The following is a 12,937-nucleotide window of genomic DNA, read 5'->3' as shown; positions in this document are numbered from 1 at the left end:
GTATAGAATTGTATCTTTGGTTAATTCCTAAAATGTTGGCTATTTAATAATTGTATGTTTAATCTTATAATATCTGCACGCGTGCGTATGTGCGTGTGTCTTTTGCGGCATTGCAAATTGACGCTGCTCTAAAAAGTACTTGAATTGATGTAGACAACTTTGTCTCACACTTTTTAGCTGTCTAGCAAAGTACAAGCTAACACTCTTACGAGGCTGAGACCACATCGGCATCCTGCCTCCGCTTTAAATGCTCGTGTATCACAGATGTATTGCCATAAAAACAAGGTCCGTTTGGCAAAATGAGCAAGGTATTCATGTTTTTAACAAGAATAGGAGGAAATGTTCTCACATTTTACGTGTTATCACTGACGATGTTTTTGCAAGTGGCGGTGCGGACCCTCCTTCTTTGGGGAAAACCACGAGTGATGACGTCACAATTGTCAACATATATAATTGTCAGCGACAAATTTTATTGTTGACATTTTTTGGACAATGTCGACTAATCATTGTAGCCTTAATGCAGTTAAGAGAAGTTTCATGAGAGCAGTGTGCGGCGTGTGCCTTTTAAAAGGCTATCTGTTGCCAAGTGATGTCATATCAGGTAGGGTTTGAGCTGAGATATATTTGTTAGCTTTAGCAGTTAGACGCGCAGTTTGTCAGCGCCGACGGTTGTTCTGTTGAATCTTTTCACCGGATTATGTTACCTGTGGTTAATAAAGAGATTGAATTTGCTTCAATGGCTGTCATACGTTATTGTCCACAAATGGGTTATTGCTTGGATTGAGAGCTTTTCACTTCAATCATTGATTTGTTGTTCATTATTCCCACGGCACGTTGTAGTCCGAAGTGAGATCTTCAAACCAAGGATTGGCTCTAAGGGTTGGGCTGGAGTGCAAAGCGAGGCTGGGCACGTGCCTCAGCTGGAGTAGCCACCGCCGTCCCCACCAGAGCTACGGTGTGGGCACGATTGTGAATGTGGTGGGGGTTCAGTGTCGGCAATGCGCCGTAGCAACTCCGGACGCGCACCAGAACCTTCTTGCCTGCCGGACCTTTCCTCAGCTACGTTGCCTGCCGGGCCCCCAGGTAGCGGCGTGCCTTTGGCGGGTCCCCTCGGTTGACACCTAGCAGCAGACTTACATCTTGTACGGACCAAGGCAATTCAACTGTTTAAAGAATCTTATAGATGGAATGCTTTCACACAATTGAAACAAAGCATCGCGACAGGTATTGAAGCGATGTGATTTATGTCAAAGTGAATAAATTCAATGAAGCGCGGTTAAACGGCGGGAGTAACTATCAAAGGCAACATCAAAATATATATATCGATATGGGGGTATTGTCTCAAATACATAACCAGGCCTCGAATTTTAACTTTTTAAGGTCAAGGCAAGTGTTGCCTTAAAGGACGACTCATATTTTAGGACACCAAGGCCAGTTAGAAGGGCACCAAGGCAAACGTTATTTTCTTTCGAGGCAGGAGATTCATGACACATTGCCTGCCGCAAAACATCAAATTGTTTTCTTCTTCGCTGTTTACTTTTAGTGTGGGGGCAAGTGTCTCCAATATTGTCCACACCTGTCTCCATCCAAACACAATAGTGTGCTCTTAAACGCCTTGCGGGAAGCAAGGGAAAATGATGTTAAATCAAGCGCTTGGCTCCATTTACTCCGAGGCGAAATCTCCCCAGCAAAGTCTGTGTCATTGGTCCGCCATGATTATCAAGCCAAACAACGCTAGCGCGCATGTGCCTGACTTCGTGTTGCCGAAAATGCATTAATAAATGACGTTTTTTCGGTAATGGAAAAATTGAACGGTATTACTAACTATCGCAAATTATCATTATACCGTTTACTGTTACATCCCTCGTCCATTAACATGTAAAAAGTCAAGGGCGGTCACGGCATGTTACTGCAAATGTTGGTCAATTTTTTGGGCATTAAATTCGAGCCCTGTATACCTTTTTCTAAAATATACTAGTATAACTCGTAATACTGGTATACCTGTCAGCCCTATGTTAAGTAGTGCATACAAAACTACAGCAAACCAGAGCAACCTTTTATCTATGCCTGCCTATTAAGATCTGCACCTGTCTGACTCCACCCTAGGCTTCACGCAGTTTCGCTGCAGGTTTTTATGCACTGTAAACCAGAGGGTTTGGTGAGAAATCTGCAATAGATGATCCCTCCCAAGGATATGCTTTCGAGAAAACTGCACATAGTGAACACGTAACCGCGTCCCTGCGACACTTTAGGAAAACAACCATCAAAAGACGCCCTTTCAGCCTGACAAGAATACAACTGATCGCTAAACACAAAATTGTTGTATTGTACAAAGGCACTTCACTTACCTGTGCTTTCTGCGCGGACACAGTTAAAACGCCACATATTAACAAAAATAGTTCAATGATCTCCGTAAAAGTACGCATGTGCACTCGTCTTAAAATGCGCCAGTTTCTCGGGACTCCCGAATGATGTGACACTGGGGAACACCGCTGTAATCACGTGACTGTCGCTCAAAAGTAGGTCAAATGCTTTGGCATGAAAAGATGATAAAACATTTGGAACCATTTCAGAACAGTGCAATCAAAGTGTTCTGATTTAATGAGTAAACACACAAGCAGTAACCTTGGACACAATGTAAGGCGCAGCAAATTCTACTAAAATACATATTGCAAAAAGATTATACAGCTTAAAGAACATAAATGTAACTTCTCTTTCACTGAGTGTTTTTAAGTTAATCAAGGTTTATTTGCCTCAATTAGGGCTGGGCGATATGGCCTTTTATTAATATCTTAATATTTTTAGGCCATGTCACAGTACATGATATATATCTCGATATTTTGCCTTAGCCTTGAATTAATAACACTCGATGCATATAATCACACCAGTATGATGATTCTATGTGTCTACATTAAAACATTCTTGTTCATACTGCATTAATATATGCTCATTTTAAATTTCATGCAGAGAGGGAAATCACAACTAAGTCAATTTACCAAAACTGTATTTATTAAACAGTTACTAAGCAGTGGCACAAACATTCATGTCATTTCAAAACAGGAAGTGCAAGATTGTTACATTTTAAACATTTACAACATTTTAAAACAAGCTATTAGTGCACTTTTGTGCATGATGTCACTAAGATGACATATCAAAACAACACTAAATTCAAGTGCACTTTTTGTACAGAACGCCACTACAATAGTTAAAAACAAATAAAGTGCACTTTTGTGCATGATGTCACACAAGATATTTCAATAACTGTCAAATAAAAATTAGCTGCTTAATAGGAAATCAAATTGTGTATGTCCTTCGCTATGTGGTAGTTTACTGCGGACGTTATTTCCTTCTGTTGTTAACTATTTTTTTTCATCGGGTGTTGATCTGGAAATGGAAGACGCCAGGCTCAATTGGGTCAGTGCTGGTTGCTTGGGCATTTTGTTGGTGTGGCACCGGCCGGAGATGTTGACATGCGGAGTTTCAAGCACTCTTCATTCTCTAATGGGTGACTTTTCAAATAATGCGACAAATTAGTAGTGCTGCTACTTATTGTAGCAGCGCTTTTGCCGCATACTTGACATATTACTGTTCAACATCTTCCCGCTTGGAGCCAGATGATGGACCCGTGCTGTTTTTCTTGGGAATGAATTATTCTTCTTTCATTTGTTGCCAGATTCGCACCTTCTTTCTCTCGTATTACCACTCGCACCGCTCCGCTTGCACCACAGCTAACTTTATCCTTGCCGCTACCTCTCTGCTCCGGGAGGTCGTGTGACGTTGGACGCACGACAGTATGTGACGTATGTAAGAAGGTGCGCTTGTTTTATCTCCCTGTGAGAAGGAGAGACAAGAAAGTGAGAAAAAGCCTGTAGTGTAATGCCCACAGCTAAAAGCAACTGCGTGAGAACGTTTACTCGAATATCACGATACAGTTATTTTCTACATCGCACAGAGACAAACCCGTGATATATCGAGTATATTCGACATATCACCCAGCCCTAGCCTCAATTATGTTTTGTTGTTTTTGTTCGAAGATAACATTTTTTATGTTACCGTCCCAGTGCCATTGTCTAGTCGAGAAAGGTATGCTTAACAAAGAACAAACGCTAAGGACCTATTTGTTCTAATTAAACTGTTTATTGAATAAAGGATTGTGAATAAAAAATATATTGGCGCTAATCAAGGTAAACTTGGCAGCAAACCCATTCAGAAACACTTCCAATGAAAGTTGTAGTCTGCAACATTTATAGCGCGATATATACCGTTACTGTAAAAAGATCGTGATATGACTTTTTAGTCATACCGCCCAGCCCTAGTTAGCACTTAAAAGCTGTTTGTGGTGAAGAAAAAATTTGGTACATTTTGTAATTTTTTTAAATAACCTTTATGAATGTAATTAAAATTGATTTAGCAAATTGGCCATGATACACAGCCCTAGAATGTTTTTTAAAGTGGACAAATTATTAGCAATTAGTATTTGCAAAGTGAAAGTGCTATTCCCCTACCCCATCCTCCCCGAGCCGCATGTGGTGCTACTCGACCAAAACATTGCTTTGCATTTTTGGCTCACAGCCAAGGAACCCGCGGCCAAGCGTTCAGAGAGTGTGTATCTCTGTTCAGAAATGAATGCTGTGCCAGACATCCATATGTTGGTTAGTTGGAAAGGGGGGCCGAGGAGATGAATGAGTGAGCAAAAGATGGATGGTCCCTTAAGCCTTAAACAAGCATCTTCCACAATCAGGAAGATTGTGTTTGTTCAGATAAGTTAGTAGGCTAAGTGTCCTCGTTAAATGCGAGACTGTGTCTGAATATCAATGAAGGTATACATTAGATGTGGCAGATGGGAGGTAAACTAGGGCCTTGTATAATTATTTTTTTCCCAAATTCAGTTTTTTCTAATTCTGTTTTTTACATTTTACACTTATTTTACCTCCATAGAGTATGCACTTTTTTGTTTAATAAATACAATTCAATGAAATATAAAATATTTTAATTAAATGCAAAAATCCTTAAATTTATTGGTGCAATATAGGCCAATTTTGACCAGCATTGCTTTATTTTAGTCAAATTGTAGTCGTGTAATGTGAATGTACCAATGGGTGCTTCATACAAAGTGCTTTTTTGAAATATCTGTTTTGTCAGACTGTGTTACGCACAGCACTGTTCTTGCGAAAACTGAAGAGTGTGCAGGTGTTTATAGGGGTTCTTGGCGGCTGCTTCTGAATGTGGAGACTAAGACTGCAGCTATCGATTATTTTAGTAAATAGATAATCTGTCGATTTAATTGATTAATATACTAAAACACACGTTTTACCCTCATGCAACTTTTGGTCAAAATTGTTGAAATTAACAAGGATTTTCTAATGAAATTTTCTTTCATCTTGTAAATGCATATACAATTTAAATTGCAATTTTCCAACAGAAGAATCAATATTTACTTGCATTAAAGAAAACGTTTGAAACTTTAAAAAAAAACTGTCGCCATTCGTGCACAAACCAGACAATAGATAATAAATAAAGAACCAAACTAAACAAAAAGACTGATGAAATGATACATTTAGTGAGAATGTATTTGAAAAGGTATTAATTGGAGGAGGTGTGTTAGATTTTTGTACATAAAAACTGAGGACGTTCAGATCACAAATTTTTGCTGCTGATTCCGATACCGATCATCCATGAGTGAGTTCGGCTGATACCAATACTAATCACGTATACCAACTGTACATTTGTCTAACGAAGCAACTTTCTCTAATTTCTCTTTCTCTAACTCTTAATTTCCTGTTAGAGATCTAACAGTTTTTTTTCTACTGTAAGGCGCATCACTCCCATTTACCGTATTTTCCGCACTATAAGGTGCACCTAAAAACCTCCAATTTTCTCAAAAGCTGACCGTGCGCCTTATAATCCGGTGCACCTTATATATGGACCAATATTGAGCCACAACAGGTCTCGCAACTACGGTAAGCAGCCGCCGACTTCATTTTCCCCCGTAGAAGAAGAAGCGCGCGGTGCATGCTGGGATATATGACTGCGCGCGGCGTGCCGTTTCATTTCGTGGATGAGGAATAACTTAATAAAGTGAGCTTTACATGTTTATTTTGTGTGTTGTGTGACATTAACGTTTGAGCAACGTTGAGTTATTGATATATTGTTATTGCTTTGCACTATTTCAAGTGTTACCTTATTGTGATTGCACTAACGTTTGATTTACCGTAACAGTATCAGACTGTTTTTTTACGTGTTTATTGAATCGAGGAACAGTTCCCCTCCACTATGTGATATAAATGTTGCACTACATGTTATACCTTGCTGTTGTTAAAAGATAAACGAAATACCACGTCACTGACTTTACCTCGGGGAAAATAATAAAACAGCTGTTTATTCATTTTGGGACTGAACAGAGTTGTCAGAACGCTTGTTTGTAGTCTATTAATAAAGTTTGACTGACCTATCTGACTGTTTTGTTGACATTCCTTTTAGCGCAGCTCCATCTAATGGATGCATAACGTAACCCCAGCCACTACTGTAGCGTCTATTCTATGCGCCTTATAATACAGTGCGCCTTATATATGAACAAAGTTTTAAAATAGGCCATTCATTGAAGTTGCGCCTTATAATCCGGTGCGCTTTATAGTGCGGAAAATACTGTACAATTCCTAAACTTTACTTTGCACTTATTTCTTCTGTTGTTTCAAGCTAGCTTACCTGCTGGTTAGTTTGGCTATTGGCATTCCTGCTTTCTCTCGGCGTGTAACATGTTTAACACCGTCTTAATACTGTACTTGATAATGATACTTAATATACTAACCCACCTAACCATTTTGGTTCCCAGAACGTTGCGATTACGTTAGCTGGCTAATTAACGTTCGCCAAAGGTTTCATAGTTTGTTTTTGGTTCCACTTGGGCTCAAATGGAAACATTTTAGTTCCCGGAATGTTACATTCTTCGAATGATACTTAATGTTCCCCACACTCATTAATAATATTCCTAAATTGTTGCTAGGGTAGTGTTTGGTTCCCGGATTGTTACATATTATGTTCTCTGACTGTTGTTTATTGGTTATATTTACCCCCACAACCTTTGTAAACATATTGATACTTAATACTTGTAACTTACTGTACATGAGCACATTGACTGTAATGAATTAACAGGCAAATTTGGCAAGACATCTGTTGATTTTATTATAAAACAAACTACACATCTAACAAGAAACAGTTATGTAAATTGTAAGTTAGAGGAATACAAATATAAAGAAATGCAATGGCAATGTGTAAAAAAAAATCTGCATAAAAAGTCTAATTTGGGGAAAAAAATATGCCCAAAATAAGTTGTGCTGGTTTGGTGTGTTCCTCTGCCCATTTTCTTCCTCCACTGTCCTAAAAAAGAACAAAACACACAATTGTAACACAAGAAGATAGTCAACAATTTTTCAAAAGCATAACAAATACCCGTACCACCAACCCTAAACTTCCTGATCTCTAGAAGTGATTGAAATATTTCAAATGTATTTAATTATGGTGAACACACTCATAACAAGACAAATAGGAAATTTTAATTTACTGTATGTGTTGGGCCAACATGAGATCACGTCCAATAGACTACTCAAAGTTTGTTTGTGTGGTCCGGGAAGATCTTAAGACAAGCTGCTGAAGTCGAAGACAAAATGAAGTAAAGTTACATATCAGGGACTCATCAATCAAACTTGGCATAAAACTGATGTGATTAATATTTTACCACATGCCTGTTATGATCTTGCAGAGGATCAGGTTTTAAAATGCCTTCTTAGACCTTCTGCCCCCGCAAGCACAGCATTTGTGGCCACTCGGCGTAGAATACGGTCAATGGCTGCCCCTACATTTTCTTGTTTCAAGGGAAGGTTGCTGTAAAAACACTTATGAAAACTAATTTGTAAGATACATCAGTTCAGGTATGAGACTGTAATTCATGCTGGATTATGCCCATTTAAATACCATTGCATTCCTTTTCTCTGGTTGAGTCAGACGCCTGTCTAACTCCTCCAGTTCAGCGAAGGTTCTGCATGGTGAAATCTTCTTGTTCTTGTTACGGAGGCTAAGGTGACGTGCGGTCTCCCTGCAATTTAGGGATTTCACCGTGGCTTCCAAGTCATCTATCCTCCTCATCATACAGGATGTGTTCGCTTCCAAGACTACAGGGACATTTGTGATTGTTCATTCTAGTATTTCTGCATTGTTGTTTCGGTAAACTAATTGTGAGTTAGATTAAGGCTGGGCAATATGGCAAATAAAATGATCACGATCAATTTTTTGATATCATCCGATTTTTATATCAAGAGTTTAAATTTTTTTTAATTAAAAGTGGATTAATTGTCCTGTGCAGGCTTATACTGAGTACCGCATCCCTACTGTTCACTACTGCACTATTTTGTAACAGACATTTCCACCATGTTTGATTGAGGTAATATATGCTAACTGTCATTTTGTACATATATATAATTGTGTTTACTAGAGTTGCAGCGTACCTCGGTTTTAGAGCCACGTTTTTTTTTTTGGTACGTTTTGTGGGGGTAAAGAACAACTTTTTTTCTTCTCAAAGTTCTTTTGTTTTTTTGCTTATCATAAAAAATTTGCAGTAAACAAACTATCATTGGTGTAGTGAATACTATAAGGCCTTTTCAAGTTAACATTTACTAAACACTTTCAAATGGTAAATTATTATTTGTATTCTTTGATTACTTGTGTACATCAGTGCTTCTCAACAGTGCTTTGGCAAATGGCAAGCTGTGATCCAGATTGGAGTTTTTAAACCTCAAATTTTGTATCTTATATTGAATGAAAATACAGTAAAGTGCAGTTTGAATTTGAGGTGTGGTAGAACAATGGGTACCAACACATAAACAAGTTTAATGATTATGTCAAGAACAAAAGGTGTTTATATCCTCAAACAAAAACAACACAAAATGTCTTTCTGCAGAGTTTTTTTTAGCGGTATACCGGTTTCGTGCTTGTTACTCCAGCAGGTACAAGTTTTTTTTTAGTAGGTTATATCAGTAGTGGAATCTTTGCAGACACAAACATAAAGTCTGATTACAAATATTTAGATATAAAAATGCCTTTTCTGATTAAAATAGTGGGTGTGTTGATTATAGTCACTTAGAAGTTCTCAGAGTGCCTGCACGTCCGCATTCGGGGCAGGATTACTGGTGACCTGCAGCAGATAGTGAAAGTAAAGTCGCTTCTCCTTTTAAGTGTTGTGTTTCATCTTCTATGCTGGTGTTAGTCATATTTCTTTATTTTGTTCTTCTGGGCTGCACTTCCAGCTGTGTAAGGGGAAGAGGCACTACGCGATTGAACATTAATTACGTTGTGAGGAGATGTGACTTTTGCGACGGTGGAACAAGATGGTCGCACACACGGACACACTTTCACACAACCACAGGCAAAGCTAAACAAACACATTCACAGACACACACAGGATCACAGTCAATAAATATTGATTGATTCGTGCAGGATTACATTGTATATATGTTTACTCCCCAACTGTTTACTACTGTGGTAACTTTTAACATTTTCACCATATTTGATCGAGGAAATATGCTAACAGCTGATCACTGTGATCGAACTGAAATTGATCGCGATCAACGATCATGATCATATAATCGCCCAGCCCTGTGTGAGATACTTTAGTCTCTCAAAACTGTCAGGTTGCGTGCCTAAAGTAAAAAAAATGTTTCCCAAAATTCCTGGTCAAAAAATTGTATCGGGAAATAACAAAACTACTGTACCTTCAATAGGGTACAATAGGTGATCTTTGAGATCCCAAGTAACTGACTGATTGAACTGGGATTTGAGAAGTCTTGCTGCAGGTTTGAGTGGCGTTGATTCGTCTGAGAAGAAAGTTGATATGAATGTTGCACAGTCCAGACACATTATGTTCCCAAACAAATGTTCTTTTTCCTCACAATGACAGCATTTTACTCACATTTATGTCAATGTTCCTGATGTTCTGCGTTTAACAACGTATTCCGTTTATTGGCCAATTATGTTACTCCGTCCGCGATTTAATGAAGGCGGAAATTATATGCCTTATTGTTTTTGTTGAGTTTTGCTATTATTGATTAGGCATTAGGTGCCGTCAAATAAAAAGTAGCAGCCATGGTGACATCCCAAACTTCTAGTAGACATGCTTTTTTTTCTCGCTCATTTGCTCCTTGTCCGTTCCGCTGTGACAAGCTCTGGAATTTGCATGCACGTTGTGCGACCCATTAAGCGTTTTTTTTTCTTCGATTATTATATTTTCATGATCGTGAGAAGCCATAATCGAAATCAAATTTGAATAATTGTTACAACCCCCCTTCCCACACACAGGCACATGGGTGCGGGTGCATTGCTCTTGTGTGCTGGAGCAATACAATGTCTGCATATTTTCCTCCATTAAATGATACATCAAAGTCTTAACTCATCGAAGCACCAAAAATACAAATCGATTATTTTCTCTAATCAAATTTATCGATGAATCGTTGCAGCCCAAGAAATAATCGATTTGCTCTATAATTATTGCAGCCCTAACTTGGACACGGCTGTGCCAAAGCTCGGCACTTTATCAGCTGATCACCGATCAGTTAAAAAAGGCAAATATCAATCAGGACATCTCTAGTAGGAGCTTATAAATTCCGCAGACGGAATCACGGAATTGGCCCAAAAAAACTGAATCTATTGTTAAACACGGAGTATCATGAAAATGTACATAAATGACACAGAAATGCAAACATCATGAGGGGTGGAAGATTTGTCTGGAGAAATCAAGTGTCCAGGACCGCTAATTTTTCCTGGGACACTCACTTTCCCCACCAAAAAATTACATTTCAATAACTAACCATCCACACACACAAAAGTACCAACAATTGGTACTGTTGAGTATTGGTATAAATTTCCAGGTACCGGTACTCGGTACCCTATTGGTTGAAGTGTCAACATTTCACATCCCTATTTGTAAGAAACATACTCATATTAAACCTGTTCTTTTCCTATTTCTATTTTAGATCTTGGGTCACTGTCTTGGGACGATTTGGAAAACGACCTTCCAGATGAGCTGATACCCAATGGTGGGGATCTGAGCCTGATGGGTGGAATGTCCACAAATGGAGGCTCAACACCTGTCGCTGGTGGGCCGGGTGGTGGCACTGTGCTCCCAGATGCTGCAGCAAAGCACAGGCAGCTCTCGGAGCTCCTACGAGCCGGTAGCACCTCTACGATCACAGGCGCAGGACTGAGCTCTGGTAGCCCACAACCAGGAAGTATGGGCCCTCAGCATGGAACACCATTGGGAAAAAGCCCCCTTGGTCAAGGCTCCCCCAACAACCACTCATCCCCTCAAGCCCAAAAAGCAGGAACACCAACTGGAACAGCAGGGCCGAACAACAACAATGCTGCCACATTGAGTATGAACAACCCAGGCTTCAACCAGGCCTTGATGAATAACAACCAGGGTCATTCTGGGCTACTAGCTCAGGGTGGTCAGTCTCAACCTGGGCAAGTCATGAACGGGGGACTTGGGCCCGCAGCTGGAAGAGGACGAGGAGCAGGGGTGGTAGGGCTACAGTACCAGGGACAGGCATTGCAAGGAGCTCCGTCAGGATCAATAGGAGCGAGCAGTGCTTTGGCAGATACACTTTCACAGGGAGGACAGCAGTTGGGTGCACATGCTACGCTCAGTCCGGGACAGCAAACAAGCAACATGAACAAGGTAAGTCACTTTCGTGATGCTTTCATATTACAGTGGATCCTTGATTTACGAACCCCTCTATTTGCAAATGTTTCAAATGACAAACTTTTGGATCGGCCCAATTATGCCTTCGTGTGCGAACAATGTCTCTGTGTACGAAAGCTTAATTCAGTCATTCATTTTTGCGCCTGCAGACAAAACCGCATGGTGTATATTATTGTAGCGGAGGCAGAGCCCTCCCACTTGCTTTCTGCACAAGACACACGCACGTCTCAGCGCTTCAGTATGTGTGCCTTTTGTGTGTTTTCCCTGTCGTTCTCTCTTCCTCTATCTGTTTGCTTCTTACATTCAGCTCCTTGTCGATGTGGGTGGATGTTCCTTTTAAATGTTTATTATTATAGTAATATAGTAAAAATTAAATATTTTGATTGTATTTATATGTATATGTGTGTGTGTATGTATATGTGTGTATATATATATATATATATATATATATATATATATATATATATATATACCGGTGTGTGTGTGTGTGTGTGTATATATATATATATATATATATATATATATATATATATATATATATATATATATTAGGGATGTCCCGATCCAGGTTTTTGCACTTCCGATCCGATACCGATATTGTTTTTGCACTTCTGATCCGATACCGATACTGACCGATACTGGCCTATCCGAGCATGTATTAAAGTTATTTAGCCTACTTAGTTGTCAGAATCATGTTGAAAAGGGTTTTAGTACTCTTGATAACAACTAGCCAGCTGAATTAGGGGAGTTTGAATAATACACAATGGTTGGTAACAAGAAACTGACCTGTTTATTCAAGGATAAACACAAAATAGACCAAATTAAGGTATACATGACAAACAGAAATGGCATCATTGAACTAGGGCTGGGCGATATGGCCTTTTTTTAATATTGCGATATTTTAAGGCCATATTGCGATACACAATATATATCTCGATATTTTGCCTTAGCCTTGAATGAACACTTGATGCATATAATCACAGCAGTATGATGATTCTATGTGTCTACATTAAAACATTCTTCTTCATACTGCATTAATATATGCTACTTTTAAACTTTCATGGAGAGAAGGAAATCACAACTAAAAAAATCACTATTTTTTTCATACGGTGTTGATCTGGAAATGTTTGCCTCGGCATTTTTGATTGTGTGGACGTGTGGCATCGAATGGAGATAAGCGCCTCGACA

The 12,937-nt window shown here is 39.2% G+C and overlaps 1 protein-coding gene across 3 annotated transcripts in view; it reads left to right on the top strand.

Annotated features, from left to right (window-relative positions):
* crebbpa (CREB binding protein a) overlaps nucleotides 1-12,937 on the top strand; it is a 71,314-nt gene that overhangs the window by 23,931 nt on the left and 34,446 nt on the right. For all 3 annotated transcript variants that reach the window (XM_061922739.2, XM_061922738.2, XM_061922740.2), the window contains exon 2: nucleotides 11,022-11,725. In XM_061922739.2, the coding sequence (XP_061778723.2) occupies nucleotides 11,022-11,725 (704 nt within the window). The remainder of the gene's footprint in view (nucleotides 1-11,021; nucleotides 11,726-12,937) is intronic.

Source organism: Nerophis lumbriciformis, linkage group LG27, assembly GCF_033978685.3.
Source record: "Nerophis lumbriciformis linkage group LG27, RoL_Nlum_v2.1, whole genome shotgun sequence".
Taxonomy (NCBI): Eukaryota; Metazoa; Chordata; class Actinopteri; order Syngnathiformes; family Syngnathidae; genus Nerophis; species Nerophis lumbriciformis.
This window is presented reverse-complemented; position numbering and strand designations above follow the sequence as displayed.